Source organism: Saccharomycopsis crataegensis (genome assembly GCF_037102585.1).
Source record: "Saccharomycopsis crataegensis DNA, jcf7180000000074, whole genome shotgun sequence".
Lineage (NCBI taxonomy): Eukaryota > Fungi > Ascomycota > Saccharomycetes > Ascoideales > Saccharomycopsidaceae > Saccharomycopsis > Saccharomycopsis crataegensis.
Genome location: NW_027043821.1, coordinates 65333 through 84307, shown reverse-complemented (window position 1 = coordinate 84307; position 18975 = coordinate 65333). Strand labels below are relative to the sequence as shown.

General features: G+C 36.4%; 6 protein-coding genes across 6 annotated transcripts; 4 read left to right on the top strand and 2 right to left on the bottom strand. All coding sequences in view use genetic code 12, as the record gives it.

Moving 5' to 3' along the window:
- Positions 1 to 33: 33 nt before the first annotated feature.
- Positions 34 to 2334, bottom strand: MSC3 (Msc3p; the record flags this gene model as incomplete). Its single annotated transcript, XM_064995492.1, has 1 exon — positions 34 to 2334. One exon carries the CDS (start codon positions 2332 to 2334, stop codon positions 34 to 36), a length of 2301 nt encoding a protein of 766 aa, XP_064851564.1.
- A 701-nt stretch (positions 2335 to 3035) lies between these two features.
- LYS2 (L-aminoadipate-semialdehyde dehydrogenase) lies at positions 3036 to 7172 on the bottom strand (the record flags this gene model as incomplete). Its single annotated transcript, XM_064995491.1, has 1 exon — positions 3036 to 7172. The coding sequence occupies one exon, from the start codon at positions 7170 to 7172 to the stop codon at positions 3036 to 3038; it is 4137 nt and encodes a 1378-aa protein (XP_064851563.1).
- A 1077-nt stretch (positions 7173 to 8249) lies between these two features.
- Positions 8250 to 9191, top strand: SHP1 (protein phosphatase regulator SHP1; the record flags this gene model as incomplete). Its single annotated transcript, XM_064995490.1, has 1 exon — positions 8250 to 9191. The coding sequence occupies one exon, from the start codon at positions 8250 to 8252 to the stop codon at positions 9189 to 9191; it is 942 nt and encodes a 313-aa protein (XP_064851562.1).
- Positions 9192 to 9716: 525 nt separating this feature from the next.
- DASC09_018860 (uncharacterized protein) lies at positions 9717 to 13124 on the top strand (the record flags this gene model as incomplete). Its single annotated transcript, XM_064995489.1, has 1 exon — positions 9717 to 13124. One exon carries the CDS (start codon positions 9717 to 9719, stop codon positions 13122 to 13124), a length of 3408 nt encoding a protein of 1135 aa, XP_064851561.1.
- A 243-nt stretch (positions 13125 to 13367) lies between these two features.
- DASC09_018850 (bifunctional fructose-2,6-bisphosphate 2-phosphatase/6-phosphofructo-2-kinase) lies at positions 13368 to 14960 on the top strand (the record flags this gene model as incomplete). The annotated part of the gene is made up of 1 exon (XM_064995488.1): positions 13368 to 14960. The coding sequence occupies one exon, from the start codon at positions 13368 to 13370 to the stop codon at positions 14958 to 14960; it is 1593 nt and encodes a 530-aa protein (XP_064851560.1).
- Positions 14961 to 15239: 279 nt separating this feature from the next.
- PEP3 (tethering complex subunit PEP3) lies at positions 15240 to 18761 on the top strand (the record flags this gene model as incomplete). The annotated part of the gene is made up of 1 exon (XM_064995487.1): positions 15240 to 18761. One exon carries the CDS (start codon positions 15240 to 15242, stop codon positions 18759 to 18761), a length of 3522 nt encoding a protein of 1173 aa, XP_064851559.1.
- Positions 18762 to 18975: the final 214 nt, after the last annotated feature.

The following is an 18975-nucleotide window of genomic DNA, read 5'->3' as shown; positions in this document are numbered from 1 at the left end:
AAGATATATATTAAGTGGTACATATATTTTAAGTCAGTTCCACTTGAGCTTTAATAAGTTGAATTTTCTTTTCTTCTTCACCTGCTCACCTACCTTGTTAGGATCATTACCAGTACTGTCTACCAATGAAGAATTTTCAATGTTTGTGTTATTTAGTGCTTCTGGAGTCTCTTCCCTAATCAATTGTGTCTGATCTAGAGCTTCGGGCGTAACATATGGATCATCCTTGTGCTTTTTATTGTAACTATTTTGGGCTGCTCTGATCTCTGCAGATAAATCCATGTTCTCCAATTTAACTTTCTCTTTGAGATACCGTTTCTCTTTCCTGGACAACTTCTTTTTCTTCTCAGAATTTCTCAATGTTCCATTATTTGCTGAGATGGAATTTACCAGAGGAGATGTAGGGACAACACCTGTTGGCTTCTTATGTTTTGGCTCTGTTCTCTGAAATGCACTTTTAGAATTTAATGATATACTCTTTAGGGAATCTGATATTGATAATTTCTTTCTCAATTTAGGAGGATTATAATTGGATCGGTTCTCCGATCTCATGGAGTATCGTCTATCACTACGAACATGATTTTCTTGGTTCAAATTTCTTTCAAACGAGGACTTGCTGTTGGCATGGTCGGGGGATCCATAAATCTTTGCAGTGGCTGCGTTAAGAGCGGCGTCATACATTTCTTTTTCGGAGAGCTTTTTCAGCAGACGCGAAGCAGTCCTTTGGCCATCATCGGCATTAATGATATCCACTCCTCGGAAACTCACCCTGCTTCTATTACTCCTCATACTCCTAGTTGATAATATATCGAATTCTTCGCTGGGAGAACGTCTGAGAATTGATGACTTATTCTTTTGTGTTATGTTTTGAGAAGACCTACCTTGTTTCGAAGGAGATTGAAAAGGTGATATTTCTATGTCGTCGGTTTTAGAAGCAATAAAAGGAAGCTTAACATCACTTGAACTTCTAGTATGAGACATCGCATCAGAATACTGGGATTCATTATCTGTTGGCTGACTAATGGGTTTAGTTAGTGGTGCGGAAACTGTAGTATTATCACTTTTCTTTATAACATTCTTATCACTCATTCCGAGAGTCTTGAATTCTTTGGAAACATCCTTTATTTGAGATTCAGTTTTTTCTTCTCCATTCAACTGCCCATTCCCGGTGACACCTCTAGAAGCCCTTTCAATGTCTACCCTAGTGTCTCTATTGATAGAGTTTGCATACTGCGGCTCGTCATCATCCGGGGCCAATGCGTCATCAAAATCCTCAAAATGGCGATTTAAATCTAAGGCTGTCACGAATTTCTCATCTTGGGGCAAAAAGACATCTTCGTAATTATCATCTAACTCCTCCAAGTCTCCGAGTTCATCAATGTCAGAGTACCCGCCATTTTCGAGAATGCTGGAGTTTGGATCATCATTAGATAGATTGATAATGTTAGACTTGACAACCTCATACGCCCCAATTTTCTTTATTGTCTTGGTGATAATTCTTCTCGTTACTCCCTGAGAATCAATGAGTTTTGTTTGTTTAACAACAGAATTTCCGCGTTTTGTTGTGGTCGATTGTATTGTTATGTCATTCATATCCAAAGAGTTATTAGTAAGCATACTGGCCATCGAGTACCTTCTATTCAGGATAGGAGGTAGCGAAGAAAAGGAAGAGGTTCTGCCAGTATTACTCAATAAAGAGTTTGATCGACGTTGAGACAACCCTTCATTAAACTTTTTGTTGGGTGGTGAGGTGAAATGACTGTATTTTTCTTGATTTCGGATTGGTTGAGGGGTGTTGTTGATATCCCTATTGTTGATTCTATGCCTATGGGAATTGCTTCGAGATAGAGGTTGCTCATCAATTCTCGATAAAGAAAGCGTTCGGGCTCCTTGAGACTCTCTTTTCTGGCTGCTGGAGGCTCGGTTTGTCAAAGAGTTCAAACGTGGTTGCGAAGGTCTTGGTCGCTGTGATGCTGATACGCTTCTCAAAGAATTCGATCTGCTCAAAGCAGCAGCAGCGGCAGCGTTGGCATTGGCATTGGTCCCTCTTTTATAACCGATATCTCTGGAATTATTATAATTGGTTGTAAACGAATGCCGAGAGTTTTTGTTTCGCAATGTGAAATTCTGATTCTGTGCTAGAAAGCTATTTCTCATGGTATTTGCTCTGGTTTCGTCGTCATCTTCTTCCAAGTCATCTTCTTCAATTGCATAGCTGGGCAAAATAGATGATCCTCTAGGAGTGTATTGATCAATTGGGGGCAAAGAAGAGCCATTCCTGAGCTGGCTGGTGGCAGGAGGAGCACTATGTTTTTTTAATTGGAAGAATTTCATTGTGAAGGGGGGTTTCCTCTCCACAGCAGAATTGAATAATAATGAATAGAAAACCTGAAAATCCCAAGGCCAAGTTCAATACTATAGGCAAGAATTTTATAAAGTAACCACAAGGAACCAGAAAAAGAGCATGTTTGTAGAAACGGAAAAATATTAATTATTGCTACTCACCAAATATAATCCCAACACTCTCTATTGTTGTTGTTTTTTCCTTTGTTGCTATTTCTAAGTTCCCCACGTGACTTGTGTCAAACCGTTGTGACATTTTGGGGTCTCTGTGATTTACCACTTGATAATAAAAAGAAATAACGTGGATAGAGCCAGATTGGAAGATATTTATCAAGTTTATAATAAAATTAAAAAAAAAAAAAAGTTAGATTCTAATGCACGCATGCGAGAGTCAGCTAGATGTTTGGTTAAGCAGTCTCAATGTAGCCAAATTTCAGATTGGTGATTGAAGATTTTCATCATAATTGTGACGCGAATTTGTACACAGTGGTAAGGTTTTCTAATAGTCTCTTGATTACAGCATTATGATAGTGCTGAAATATCATAAAATTATTCCCAATAATATTGATATAATTAAATTTAGTTCTCTATTAGTTTGAATATGTAAAAAAAAAAAAAAGAATAAGTAAGCAAAAACAAGACGTGAAAAAAAAAAATGCAATGTTAAAAAAAAGTATTTATGATTAACAGCTTTATTTGGCAGCACTACCTCTACCACCAGCACCGGCTAAAACAAGTTTAAGAGTTTCTGGATTTATTTCCACCGCTGGCAAGTTATTGGTTGCAGAGGGTTTTGGTAAGAACCCAATTTGCACCAAGTAGCTAATGTAAACGCCCAACTGTTTCAAATCGAGTCCTTGTCCGGCAGCATTTACTGAGAATTCAGTACCACTGAGTTTGGCAGTGTATTTCAAAGCTTCAATTGTATTAGCATCATCCAATTCTGGAGCTCTTGTGTCAGCCTTCAAATCACCCAACACCATGTGCAACAATGGGAACAACGCAGATTCTGGATTACTAGAATCACTAACATATTGTTCCAATTTGGTCTTCCAAGATTCATAATTGACTTTATCAACAGAGTAGCCATAGTGGTTCACAGTATCCAAATAATCATTAAGTTTGATTCTTGGATGACCAGTAACATGGGCAACCTTGATGCCCTTGTCTTCACCAAGCAATGAGGTGACGGTGGTAGATAAGATAATTTTTGCAACATGGTCAACTGGAACTGCATTAGTGGTATTATCCACATCTTCTGGTAAAGCACCAATTTCGATACATCCCTTCAAAATTCTCAATAAGAAATCATCGGTGTTACTGGCGCCATTATTAGAGGCACCGGTAACATACCCCGGCCTAACAATGTGACCCTTGAGACCATTGGCACCTGCTTTACGGATAATGTATTCAGCAGCCCATTTGGTTTGACCATAACCAGTACCCAATCCACTACTGGATCCCATCAAATCATTGGATTCTGGAAGACCAGGCTTACCTTCGCTGGCCAATTTATCGGATAAATTGAAATAATGGTCTGTGTCAATGGTAGAAGTAGATGAGACAAACTCAAAAACCTTTGGTTTACCAACTAGAGCCATGTTGAAAACATTGATAGTACTAATGACATTGGAATCTCTGAGCTTTTCATAAGGATACACCCAATGGACCATGGCACCATTATGAACTATAACGTCGACCGCATCATTGAGCTTTTTCCATGCTGAATCTTCCAATCCAAATTTATCGGTAGCTAAGTCACCAACAACAATCTTGATACGTGATTCAAATGATGGATCATAATTACCATAAGACTTAAGTGATTTGACCAATCTTTCGAAGCCAGCTTGTTCAGAGCTTGCACGAACATGGGCATACACGGTAAAGTCCAAAGATTTAAAATTAAGGAATTGTTTGATCAAGAATGATCCTAAGAAACCAGTAGTACCAGTAATGAATGCATTGACCGTGGAGCCCGGAGTAAAAGGTGCTGGAGTTGGGTAATTGCCGGCGATTCTAGAGGTAGACAAATACTTGGCATCCTTGAAGTATTCTGATTCTCCGTTTGCAGGCTGAGAAACAGCAGAGGCTTCCTCAGTGGCACCATTGTTTTCAACTTGGGCAGCAAAGGCTTCAATAGTAGGGTGTTTGAAAATAGTCCCCAAAGGCAAATCAACATTGAACTCTTTTCTAATTTGGAAAATCATTCTTGTGGCCAAGATGGAATGACCACCCAAGTCAAAGAAAGAATCATTGAGATGATTAATGATTGGCTTGGTAGGCAATATATCATACCAGATTTGTTTAATCTTTGATTGGGTTTCGTTGAATTGGTCAGCAGAAGCAGAAGAAGCACCGTCGTCCAATTCGTAAAGGAATTTAGCGGCACTGGCCAATTCTTCAGAAGTTGGCACTGGGAGTTTATTTTTGTCAATTTTACCATTAGGATTCAATGGAAACTTTGGTAAAACAACAACAATTGAAGGCAAGGCATAATTGGCCAATCTGGTAGCCAAAAATTTCTTCAATCCGGTGGCCAATTTATGATACTTGGCTAAAGACTTAACCAAGTCTGTTCTGAGATCTTCGTTCGCTTTAACAGCGCTGAAGTCAAGGGAATCAAACTTATTAGATAAATATTCTTCCTCGATTGAAGCATTTTCGGATTTCAAAACCAAGAAACTGAGAAGGTAATTTTCACCATTTTCATCCTTCTTGACAATAGTTCTGTTTTCACGAACCACAGGGAACTTAGAAACGTGAGTATCGATCTCTCCTAATTCAATTCTGAAACCACGAATTTTGATCTGATCATCAATACGACCGGTCACTTCGACATTACCATCAGGTAAGTATCTACCCAAATCACCAGTTCTGTATAATCTATCTCTTGGGCCCTTCCAGTTAACCGATCTCCATTCTTCACCTTTATCTAAAGCCTTATCGGCGGCTTCCCAAGCTTCAGGTCCAATAAACCAGTTATTCAAGAATTTCTTAGCATTCATTTCTGGCAATTTGCAATATCCTTCGGCTAAACCACCAGCTCTAACAAACAATTCCCCGACTTCACCAATACCACAAGTTTGGGTAGGGTCATAACGGTTGACCACCAATAATTGAACATTCTTCATCCCTTGACCAGCAGGAACAATATCTTTTAAAGTATACAAATAGTCTTTGTCTTCATTGTAACTCTTCACCAAGAAATAGGAAACGGCTCTTTGAGTCTCAGTGGTACCGTACATATTAATAATATGAACATTTTTAGCCAAACTCTGTAATCTCAAACAATCCTTTCTAGTCAACAAATCACCAACAAAAAAGGCGTTTCTCAAAGTTGGAACTTCATCCACTGCTTGCGAAGCCAAAACTTGACCCATAGCAGGCGTCAAATGAGTCACAGTAATATCATTGACTTGCATCCACTTGGCCAATCTCCCTGGAGTTCCAATATCATCAGCAGTAGGGACAATTAATTTAGCACCCAAGAAAATTGGAGTGAACATATCACGTTGGATTGGATCATGTGCAATACCAGATAACATTGTGAAGTTATCTTTGTCCGACATTTCGAAACGTTCAGCCATCCATGAGAAATAATAGGCCAAAGAAAAGTGACGACCAAGAACACCCTTTGGCAAACCTTCAGAACCAGAAGTGAATGCCAAAGTTGGGTTAGAATCAGGACCAACCTTAACTCCAGTACCTTGATCTTTAACTTTGAGATACTGGTCCAAGCAATCGGTAGATGTACCAGGGACCACACCACCAGTTGGAACCCCAGTATTTTGTAAAGCGACCTTTGATAATCTTGCTTTCAAATCTAGTTTATCATCGATAAATGATTCAACTTCATTGTCAAGTTCTCCAGCTCTGCCAATAACAATTAAACCGGCTGGTTGAGCAACATCAAGGTAAATGTTTTGTCTAAATGGTGGATATGCTGGATCAATGACGCAGAAGGTACCCCCAGCCTTCAAAATACCAAGGACACAGATCAATAACTCGACAGATCTATACGAGTAAATAGCGATGATATCGCCGACTTTGATACCGTTATCAACAAGATAATGGGCAATCATGTTTGAAGATTCATTAATCTGCTGGTAGGTGAACACTCTATTATTTGAGCCTTGTAGATCACTGGTTTCAATAACACATGTTCTTTCTGGCCATTGTTTGGCGTTTCTTTCGAAAATTTCATGAATACCACCAACATAGCCGGACCAATCAAGATCAATGGTTGGATCTGGTAAGTGACTAATCTGTGATGAGGTCAAAAGAGGGACTCTGGTTATAATGGAGGTTGAGTCTTCAATGACGATATTAAGGAATTGAGAAAATTGTTCTATCAAACTGGAAACTCTTTCCTCGGAATATTTAGCTTTGTTGTAAACCATAATGAATTTACCAGAAGATTTGTTGTAGTTGATGGCAAATTCAAACAATTCTGTGGCGGTAATAGCAGTGTCATCAGAGTCAACAATGTTGAAGGAATAATTGTTGAAGTCACGCAACTGACTGAAGGATAATTCGACGTTTTTCTTCAAATGATGAGTCAATGCTTCAGAATCCTGGAAAGATTGTGATTCTTTAATCAGAGATTGTAGGGCTTTGTACAATTCACTGAAAGACAACGGTGTTTCTGGGACATTATATCTGATATATGAGTGTGATTTAGTGGTATAATTCGACAAGGCAAAGACAATGTCGTCAACGTTGGTAAAACGGTATAAGATGGAGACGTATGTCGACAACAACACAAAGTAGTTATCGAGGTCTTGGTGAGTGGTTGGTACACTCAAGATAGCAGATCCAACAGAAGCCATGATAATTATTGTTCTTTCCTAATTGAATGAATCGGACTTTAGAAAGATTGAATGAAAGAAGAAGAAGAAAAAAAATTTCACATATATAAAGGAAAAAAAAAAAGGGTGAAAAAAAGCATGATGATTTGTTACTCATACAGAGAGACCGAGATAAAAAAAATGTGTCACTCACCTCCAGGTTTTGCCAGGGCTGCAGAGCGGTGAGTCATCGCGGGGTTATGGAGCCCTGTGTAGTGCAGGACACCGATGGGGCTCACCATACACACACGTATAAATCATATTCTTGTTGACAATTGCTGGATACTTGTTGTTTTTGGCCTACGTTCTATAAATTAGATATGTGGAACCAAAATGTATAACAAGCAGACACAAGCACTGTGCTGTTGTAAAGTGGGCTCCGGCAATTGAATCATCGAACACCGCTTGGCGAAGATTGATAAGAAGATCGCTGCTGTTGAACTTAACCCTTTCAGTCACAAAATTTATCTGGCATTTATGATAGTTAACTGACGTCAAAGTTTTCAGAAATAATAGTATAACTAATAATAAATAAGCTGGTAATTAAGCATAATGATTAAGAATTATTTGCGTCTCACAGTGGGCATTAATTTATTCGGTTTTCCATATTCAGGACTCCACTTCATTTAATTATATCCCGTTCCATTATTGATGATCTGTGTGGATAAATTCTCGAGTAACCTTTTCTGGATGCTCAAGTCTTGAGAGATATACACCATACATGATTATTGGGAGGTAGTAGAAACCTGAGATAAACTGCCGTTGATTGTCTTTCCAGTCATTCTTAAAGTGGACTTATCACATAAGAATAATTAATTGGAAATTTTAGAGTATCAGCCAATACTATTCAGTAGTTATTATTACCAATTTATCATCCACTATTTTGCATGTTAAGTGGTGGTGGGGGAGGGGGGCAGAGTGCCTGTAGAGCCCAGTTCACGTGGCCACGAGGAAAAATATTCAATTATCATCAAACAAACACACAGAAGGTGGTGATGGCCAATACATTTGGATATTCGGCTGAAAAAAGCAGGTCTCTAGCCATTGGTATAAGAAAATATGTCTAGAAACACAGATAAAAAGTTCAAAACATTCCGCGACTTGAATCGTGGGGACGACAGCAGTGACAATGAAGATGAAAAGAACTTGTTCACTGGTGGCGAAAGATCGGGCCTTGAAGTTGAAAAACCTCCTGAAGATCAAGCTAGATCGCTTGTCCAACAACTTCTCAATCAGGCAGCTCGATCTGCAAACCTCCCAGATACACGTCCAGGTGCTGGTCAAGAACCCTCGACATCTGGGAGCTTTGCAGGTAGCGGGTACCGTTTGGGGACCGAAAATGCAACAAGTGAAGTGATTCCAGGCCAACAACCATCACAAAGCTTAGAAAAAGTCACACGTACATGTACTTTCTGGAAAGATGGGTTTTCCATCGATGATGGCCCATTGTATCGCTTTGATGACCCAAAAAACAAAAGTTATATGGAGCAAATGAGGCAAGGGAATGCTCCATTAGATTTGTTCAGGGTCATGCCAGGTCAAAGTGTTGACATCAATCTTAAACATAATTCGGATCAAAATTATAAGCCTCCAAAATCTAAGCAAGATAAATTCAGTGGAGAAGGTTTCAGACTAGGCTCACCAGTGCCAGGTGATGTTATTACAGATTCTTCTCGGTCATCTGGAAAGGAGAAACTTGTTCCTGAATCATCATCATCATCATCATCATCAGAAAGTAATAAGGACCCAAACGTGGAAAATGAAAATAAAACAACAATCCAAGTTCGTTTGGCTGACGGCCGTAAATTGAAGGTGGTTGTGGATAAGCACGGTCCTGTTCAACAAGTTTATGATTTTGTCGATGCCATTTTTCTAGCCGATGGAGAAACTAGAAGCTATTTCTTGTCATTGAGTTATCCAGTAAAGCCAATTAATGACAAAGTGCAAACCATACTGGACGCAAAGCTCGTTCATTCGGTTGTGATTCAAAGATGGAAGTGAGAATTGTTGATACAATCTAGTGTTTTGTGATGAGAGGAACCATGTTTGGATATAATGCTAACTACGCTATCTTTTTTTTTTTTTATTTTTTTTTTCTAGTTTCGGTTTTTAGTATGTAGTGCTATATAAATTAGTTGGTGATAAAAGTAATTGCCATTTTTTCGTTTCCTTTTGTAATGATGGGTGATAAGCAACTTAGAGGAGAGATTTTCTGAAATTTTAAAAGCCTTTTAAGTTTTAAACAGGATTGTTATATTAAATAGCGTACTAACACTATTAGCTATGTGTTCTTTAAGTAACGAATTCTGGAAGTGTAAGATCTCGTTGCGATCCCTAACATTTCTGCGCATCGATAAAGGTGAAAAAAAATAGGAAAACAGAAAAACCCCAAAAAATTTTTACAGCTACTGTCACATACTCATCTTAGCATCGAGCCCATCACAATCACACAACCCAACCAATAGTCTTTTTTTTCTATTAGCAAGATCAATATCATTAGTGATCTCATGATAATATAGTATATCAATGATACCCCAACGAACATCTGCGCATGCCTTGATGGTTCAGCGAACGCTTCCGATTGGAAGACGACCGCGGATGATGATAAAGATTAAAACTCATGTATATAGAAACCAAGTGAGATGCTACGCAATTAGTTCCAAAAATAACTCATTTAAAAGTCAACCTGCCGAGAACGAATTAGTTAATGAAGAGTCGAATCAAAAGTTGAATGGCTTCTTCTGTAATAATAAGACTTCTGCTGATATATCACCAACTAAAAATTTTGATGAAGAAAGAACCATACCGTCGTCTCCAGTGATCGTGGGAAACCCCAAAAATTCAATTATAGTTTCTGAAAATTCTGAAAATTCAAATTCCACGACTTCCTATAAACACAAGCTATCTAATACAATCAGATCATCATTGCATTACTATACCAAAATAATTAATCAACCGAAGCTTTACGAACCCCAGCCATACTTCAAAAAACTCATTTATTTCTTTAGAGGAAAAACTGTTCATGATATGGTTAATCAAAAATACTCATATGATGAGATGTTCTCTCAGATTCCTGTGATTGGGTCTTTGGTTGAAATTCGAGACAGTGATGATGGCGGCAGTATCCATTTTGGTATCGTAATTGGAGAACAGAAAGGAAAATTTCATAGTGAGCTTGCCAAAGTTGAAGTATTTACTATCGAGGGCAAAAAAAAGAAATTTAAAATTGGTGACATTAGCTTCCATCTATACAATATGTTTCACAGTGAGAAGATTGCTCGAGTGTTCGGTGTGAAGGAGGAAAAAGTGTTTTATGATCAAGTGAAACAGAGATATCTTGATAATGAAGAGAACCAAGAATTATTAAGAAATCTGATGATTTATTTATTAAATGTTAGCATCAATTTCATGAAAATTATGGAACATAGAAAGATGGATGATGTTGTGTTTTCCAAGCTATCAAGAAACAATTCAATCAATGGACTAACCGTTGACAACTACATTCAAGAAATGCCAATTTTTTCAAAAGATATTAGACTTTTCAATGAGAGTTCTTCTTTGATTGCCAAAAACAAATTCAATCGAATACTTGTGTTCCTATCTTCTTACTTGACACTTACCAATAAACCAGCTAACTATATGATGATTCAGCATAATGGAAATAATCTAGTCTATGAAGAACTGAAAAGGTTTTCTTCTTTCCAACCTAATGTGTCATTTATTGCTAACTCGGTTTACAATTCCATGTTATTACTGGAAGGCTTAAATCCAGTCGCTAGTTCAGAGATTACTGGGGATGAACTGTTATCGGAAAAGCACTTCTCGAATTTCATCAATGAAGTGAATGATATTTTGAATAATGATAGCATTGATGACACAAATAAGTTCTATAAATGGGCTAATGGCTCCATGTTCATCACTAACAAAGATCGTCAGATTTATGAAATTATTATTAATTTATTCAAATACTATATTGTATATCCACATCAGCGATTACAGGCTCAGCTTCACGGGATCATTAGTCAGATCAAGCCAAATACTAATGAAGAAGTTGATTTTTTAGTGAACCCTGAAAGCACGGAATCATTAACACAAAGCAAAGCGTTTAACTTCTTGAAATATTTTGGGATTTACAAAGACGACACGGACATTTTCCTCTCCAATAATTTTCTAGCATCAAGAATTCCGAAGGTTACCTCAATGACTCAGTCGGTCAGTACCATCTCTCAATTGTTCAACGATCCCAGTATTAGCAGCAAAGACATAGATTTCTATAGATTCTGGTCTTTCGAGCCGGAATATCAAGATAGTCTTGATCATTTGAAACGAAAATTAGAAATTCATGCCTTTGGTTTATTCCCCAGGGAGGTTAATGGTGAACTTGTTTCTGAGTTGGCAGTATCAAGGGTTGGGCAACCTGATGGCTCCTATGTATTTAGAATACATGTACCTGACCTCGGCTCTTCAATTTATCCTAATTCGCCTTTATTAAAGCATTTGGTATTGAGAGGTCGGGACTTGAATTTTCCAAATGGAAAGCTTGGTTTTGTTCCAGATAGCTTGATTGAAAACTTGGCGTTTAAAGATTCTACTGTTAAAAAAGGAAGGAAGTTCAATTGTTTGACATTCTCCTTCAGATATTTCCCAATGGCTGATCATGTCAAGAATTTTGAAAAAATGAAAATAAGTGTGAAATTAGAACGTTTGGAAAATATCAAAATCTTAACTGATGATCAATTATCTAAGGTTTTCTCTGATAAAATTGGGTTTTTCCAGGGATTATTCCATACAGGTACCCATGACCAGTTAGATCTTGATAGATCAGAGAAATATTTCTTTCGCCACCTTCTCAACGCTTGTCAAAAAAGATATAACTTCAGAACTAGTAACGAATCACTTCAATGTGAAATTGATGATAACGTGCCAGAATTAACAGTCTGCCAGGTTAATGATGAAACTGAAGTAGAGATGTTTGCATATGGACATGATAACGAAACACGAACTATCAGGTTTCTAGAAAAAGAATTAAGAATGCTCGCAAATGAAATTGCCGCAAGGTTTGCCATCAAGCATAAAATTCCAATTTATCACCATTCTCAAACAATTATCGACACATTCGCCCAAGAAAAAGAGGAAGAGAACTCTTCCGATAATGTGCTTATCAAACCTCAAAGCTACCTATTGCCAGAATATCGAGCATATTTGTATGACCATTTTGTCTTCCGAAAAATCAATGGTAAAGTATTGCCAAAGGCCTATTTCTGTGGATTGAACTATCTTGCTAAACCAAAAATTTCCTTTAATCCAAGTCAAAACGTATGGTATCCTGCAGATGATTATGATGATGTGATGAGATACAATGACTATTCTGACTCATCAAACGGGGTCTCACACCGTAAATTCGGACTTGAATTTGGGTATGTTAAGGTCGACTCGCCATTCAGTGAATTAGAACAACTCATAAATCAATGGCAATTCATTTTGCATATTCAAAAAGTAAATGGCCCCAAGGTTAAAGAGAGTAGTTTGCCTAGAGCTATGAAGATAGCCAATGAATTATCACAAAAAGGGTACGGTAAACCACTTGATGTTGGAAGACTAGAAAACATTTATAACAAATACATTCTATCCAAGGATATTGTTAATGATGAGTTGTTATATAAAACTACCCACTTTTGGACTTTAAAGTACTTAGAAAGAGATTTGACAACCAGAAATAGTGGTGATAGCTCGCCCATGTTTTTCTTCAAGTGCTTGGTATCACAAGGCGCCAGTCATCCAAATTTGGCAACTGCTTATTGCTTGGACTTGGGCATATTTGTTAATATTGATATAGCGGAAAGAGAGGAGGAGTTGGTAATTGGTGACCAAATTATTTGTTCAAACATTGAATATTTGAATTCAGTAGAAGGGAAGTTGATTTTGAGCATTTAGATATATGTATTGTTATTTTATCCTGTATATAGGACCTCTTTTGTACAATAGATTTAATGAACTGTTATGCTTTTTGACACATCCCGAAGCTGGGGGTCTCAGAGAGTTTTTCACCCCCTTTTCTGTATGTACACGTGACAACACCCCTTTTCACTGGACCCATCAATTACACAAAGCTGAAAACGCGGAGATTAAATACACACTTTCCCCAAGTCACAAGAGAAATTCAGTATCGCACCCGAAATGTCCAAAGAACCTACTCCTAATACGGCCGTGACAATGGTGAAAGATAATGATCCCATCAACAATAATTATGGCTCCCAAGAGGTGGCAATCGAAGCCCCCCACTTGCCAGGCAATTATAGTGCCAGAACTTCCAATAAATGGATGATCAATGACAGCACTACCGTGAGCCTGGACTCGCTTGGGCGTGGTGAAACTGGTGAAAAGGTTTCTTCTTTGCAAAAAGATGAAATTCATTCAAAAGTTTCTCCTTTTAAAGTTTCGCCTGGTCAATTGTATTCCACAGATAGCGGTAGCCTATTTCATGCTGGCAAATTGTTAATATGCCTCACTGGTCTTCCGGGTAGAGGTAAAACCCACATGTCTGTTTCATTGACGAGATATTTGAGATGGTTAGGTGTAAGTGCGCAAGTTTTCCATTTTGATGATTTCAGGCGGCAAGCTTTAAAAAGCAATGAAATTTCTCCATCATTCTTCAGTCAAAAGCCTAGTGATTTGGAAATCTCAAAGATTAAAGAGACTGTTGTTGAAACATGTTTGAATAATATTGAAGATTTTTTGCTCAAAAATAATGGCCAAGTAGCAATATATGATGCGATCAATGGCATTGCCAAGAATCGTATTGAACTACAAGAAAGGTTCAACAAATTGAGTGTGAAGGTTGTTTTCATTGAATCGCTTATTGAAAATGATAATTTGTTGGCAAATAGCTTAAAGGATGCAATTAAATCACCAGATTATGAAGGATATGATTCGGATGAGGCAAGAAAAGATTTTGACAAGAGAGTCGAGTCCGCATCCGATTCTTATGAGGTAATAAATGAAGTTGATCCCACTGAAAGCATGGTATTGAGCTATATCAAAAGTATTAATTTCGGGGAAAGATTGGTTTTGAACAGATCACAGTACGGATATTTGCTCAATAGGATGACTTTCTTCCTTTTGAATACCAGAATTAAAAAGGGGTCGATTTTCTTTGCCAGATGTGGTGACACAGGAAATCATAAGAATTTGTTGTTTAAGCTGGACCCATCGCTAACTGAGAAAGGGAAAGCCCATTCTAAGGTAATGATGAACACTTTAGTCAAGCTTCTAATGAATAATCGTAATATTAAAGAGAGCGAAATTAATAAGAAATTGATGGTCTGGACGTCAACGAGAACAAGAACCATTGAGACAGGTTCAGTATTTCAGGAAACATATGATATCCAGGTAACACAAAGATCGGAAATGAATCAATTGAATCCGGGAAATATTGAGACTTTGACTCGTGAAGAAATAAAATATAAGTTCCCTATTGAATATGATCTATTTAAGAAAGATCCTTACCATGTTAGGTTCCCAAGAGCTGAAAGTTATCATGATTTAGCGGTTAGATTAGAGCCTCTTATATTAGAAATGGAGAGGAATACCAAGAATATTTTAATCATTGGACATGAGAGCGTTTTGAGAGTTTTGTACGGTTACTTATTAAATTGCAGCTCTAATGATATCCCATACTTGAAATTCCCACCAGAAGAAATCGTTGAAGTTCAATACAACGCGTACGCTAACACCTCTTCAAGAATAAAGATAACTGAAAAGAGAACCTGATACTATAAACGTATATATATATATATATATATATAGATATATATATAGATATATATTCCCTTTTTTTTCCGGGAGACTTTTCTTCACAGCTTTTTTTAGTGATGAAGATGCTTGTTTGCTTTAATATTGGATTTATTTATTTATTTATTTTCGGCTGTCTTTTTTTTATTTCTTTTATTATTAACGTATTTTATCATGAATGTGGCATTATTATTCTTCATCTTCTCTGCTATTTCTGGTGCAAAACTGAAGTATTCAAATTTATATTTCATAAAATATATGGGGTTTCCGACCCTCTATATTGTATGTAGTAAGAAAAAAACAAAAACTGACACATTGGACTTTGAAGGCAACATTGTTGATACGGACGGTAAATCTGACAACCACCAAGGATTAACCGTGAGAATGAGCTCACAATACTTAGATGGACTAATAGAAGGTTCCGTTCAAGGACAATCTTCTGCCCCTGAAAATTCGAATCTTCAAGATAATGATATATTTTCTATTGAACCAGTACAATTACAATTTAGCTTGGTCAATTTGATATCATTGAAAGTGAGCAATAATATCTTGGTTCTAGCTATTAAGAATAATTTGATATATCGGATAGATTTATCCAGTCCTGAATATATTGATAAGATTGATTTATTTGGCTCAATTGGTGGGGCGAATGGCAATTTGAATGGCTCCGCAGGCGCTAGCGGGAGTAGTGTGAATAACAGGATCAAGAACTTATATTTGGATCCAACAGGGAACCATTTGATCATTACCACTGTCAAAAATGTCTCTTATTATTTAAATAAGGCGTCAAAGGTACCTGTAGTGCTATCAAAGTTCAAAAATATGAATATTTCTTATATTAATTGGAGTAATTTGGATGGTGAAGGGATCACGGAAACATCAGTGAGGAATTTCTTGATCGGTACGAATTTGGGGCAAGTTTTTGAATCTTCTATTGAATTCAAAACTGGTAGTAATAAATTGGGTGTTGGATTCTTGAAATTGGTGTGGAAAAATCCAATTAATAATGGAAACCAAACAGCGATCGATGGAATATACCTAAAACATGTGGTCAATAATGATAAAGGTAGTTTAATGATGGTATTCATTCAAAGCGATGATATATTCTATTATAAGCTAACGGACCTTACTTTAAAATACCAAAAGAATTATCCAATGTTTATCACTCGCAATGGATCGTCGGTATTCAATAATAATTACACAGATTATGAAAAACTAGATGATATAGGAGCGATTATTCATGGTAACAAGTACATTGCAAATCAGGAAGATTTCGCCTGGATCACGAAAAGTGGGATCATATTCACATCATTGGGTGATGTTGGTGACAGTAGTAATAATGAGAAGTTGTTGACCCAATTGAACTATTTGCTCAACATACAATTGCCAGATTCTACTCATGACAATGAAGGAGTTCCGGCAAGCACTTATGGTATCTTATTGACTAAGTACCACATAATATATCTTAGAAATAACAATGAGTTGCTAGTTATCAATAAAATCAATCAACAAGTGGTACTTCATAAGTTTCTTCCACTTTTCATTAATAATGAAAAGTTTTTGGGATTATGTGCCGATTATCATGAGAACACTTTCTGGATATATTCAAACTTCAACATCTATGAAATCGTCATCAATGATGAATCGAAGGATATTTGGAAAATTTATTTGAAAGCAAAGAAATTTGATAAGGCTTTGGAGTTGGTTGATAATTTTAAGGCAAATGCTTCAAAGCAAGCCAATGATTTTATCAAAGATTTGATCCTATCCAAGAAATCTGATTATCTAATTAATGAGAAAAATTGTTCTTTGGAAGCCGCTACTACATATGCTTATACTTCTAGGCCTTTTGAATCTGTGGCATTAAAGTTATTGGAATTGAACGAGGTTGATGGATTATTGAAGTATTTAACTATAAAGTTGCAGCTCTTGCCAGTGGATAAAACCAATAATATTGAGGAAGATGAATATTATATTCAAAAGACATTGTTGAGTAGTTGGATTGTGGAATTATACATGGAAAAATTCAATGAGTTAACTAACAATCAACTGAATCAAACCAAATCGTTGCAGGAAATTGAATCTCAATTTGAAGAATTTTTGGTGAACTTCAAATCAGTTATTCATAAGGAAACGGTCTATCAAATATTTCAAGCGCATAACTCACAGAAATTTTTGCTTTTCTATGGAAATTTGATTCATGATTATGACTTCATTTTAGATTATTGGATTAACTTGGAAAATTGGGGTGAATCTTTGAAAATCTTGGAAAAAATTAATAACCCTGGGCTTGTGTATAAGTATGCCAACGTTTTATTGATGAATTCACCTGAAGCAACTTTTGCTGTGTGGATGAGATTATATCGTGACTTAAATTATAAGAAATTCGTGCCGGCGATATTATCATACAATAAAAACATTAGGAAAAATAAATCTGTGGTATCTGCTAATAAGAACTTGATGTTGAATTATCTCAACTTTTTGATCTTTGAAGTTAACGCTATTGACCCAATCATCCATAACATGTATTTGAGTATCTTAGTCATGGATGCCAATTCCAAGAAATCTGATACCATGATTTTGAAGTATTTGGAAGTTTATACTAAGGGAGACTATAGTCATAATGGAGATGATGAAGCTCATTTCGACGTCGAGTTTATTTTGAGATTGTTTTTAAAATTCAAGAAATGGAAGGCAGCAGTCCATGTATATTCGATGACCAAGCAGTATGAAGCGGCTATTGAGTTATGTTTGAGATATAATTATTTAAAATTGGCATGTTTGATTGCTGACCGTTCTTTTGATACTGAGGATGATCCATATTCTCTGTCAGGTTATGATAGTAACGGCGAATTGAGGAAAAAATTGTGGTTGAAAATTGGGGAAAAGATGGTTACCAAGTTGATTGTTGAGAAGGTACTTAAATCTAATGCTGACCTTTTAAAAGACATCAAAGTTGATGATCTGATTAAAAGTGATGGTCTCAATACTGAGGATGATCGAATCATGGATATCATAAATGCTGAGGAAATCAAAGATGTGTTGAAAAACAAACAAGTGATTGAACTAATAAATGAGGATGATGATGATATCAAGAATTTACTCAAGTTTTTGTTGAGTAAATGTGAATTGTTTACTATCAAAGATTTATTGCCATTGTTCCCTAATTTCCAAAGTATTAATAATTTCAAGCTAGAAATCATCAAGAACTTGGAGTCTTATGGGCTAAATATCAATCAGTTAAACCACTTGATTGCCAATTCTATTAAGTTTAATAATGACTTGGTAGACAATTTGAAGCAATTGAAAATTTCCAGATATTACATAATCGAAGTGGAAAATGGAGCTATCCAAGATTCTGGTAAAGCTAAGGATGGTGCTGGCAAAATTGTTGGAAATAATTCAAGTTGCCAAATTTGTGAAAACTCAATTTTTTTGAAGAAATTCTTAGTATTCCCATGTCAACATGTTTTCCACGTTGATTGTCTAATTAATTTTATTTTAGATTCGAGTAACAAGAATTATAAATTGAAGAAACATTTATTGGCGGTACTCAAGAAGAACCAAATTGGATTACCATCAAACTCTCTTTTACCTGGAGCGAATAAGGGTAATAAAGTGAAGATCAATAATAACGCAAAGATTTCCAAAGAATTGGAAGATTTGGTTAGTGAGAAGTGTGTAATGTGCAGCGACTTGAATATTGACAGCATTGATGAAACGTTCATCAATAATAGCAGCAATATTGATAGACAGATGATGGATGAATGGGAATTATAATTTAATTTATTAGTTTATTTGTTATTGTTGTTTTTAAATTTAGTTATTTATTTATTTTCTTGTCTATTAATTGGAGTTAATAAAAGGTGTATTCTATTCTATTGGTAATACCTGTAACACTTTATGATAACGTGACCTACTCTATTTTTTTTTTTTTTTTTCTTGTGAAGAAAGAATTTGTGAAAGGGAAAGACAGTTTACCAAATCGTCCTCA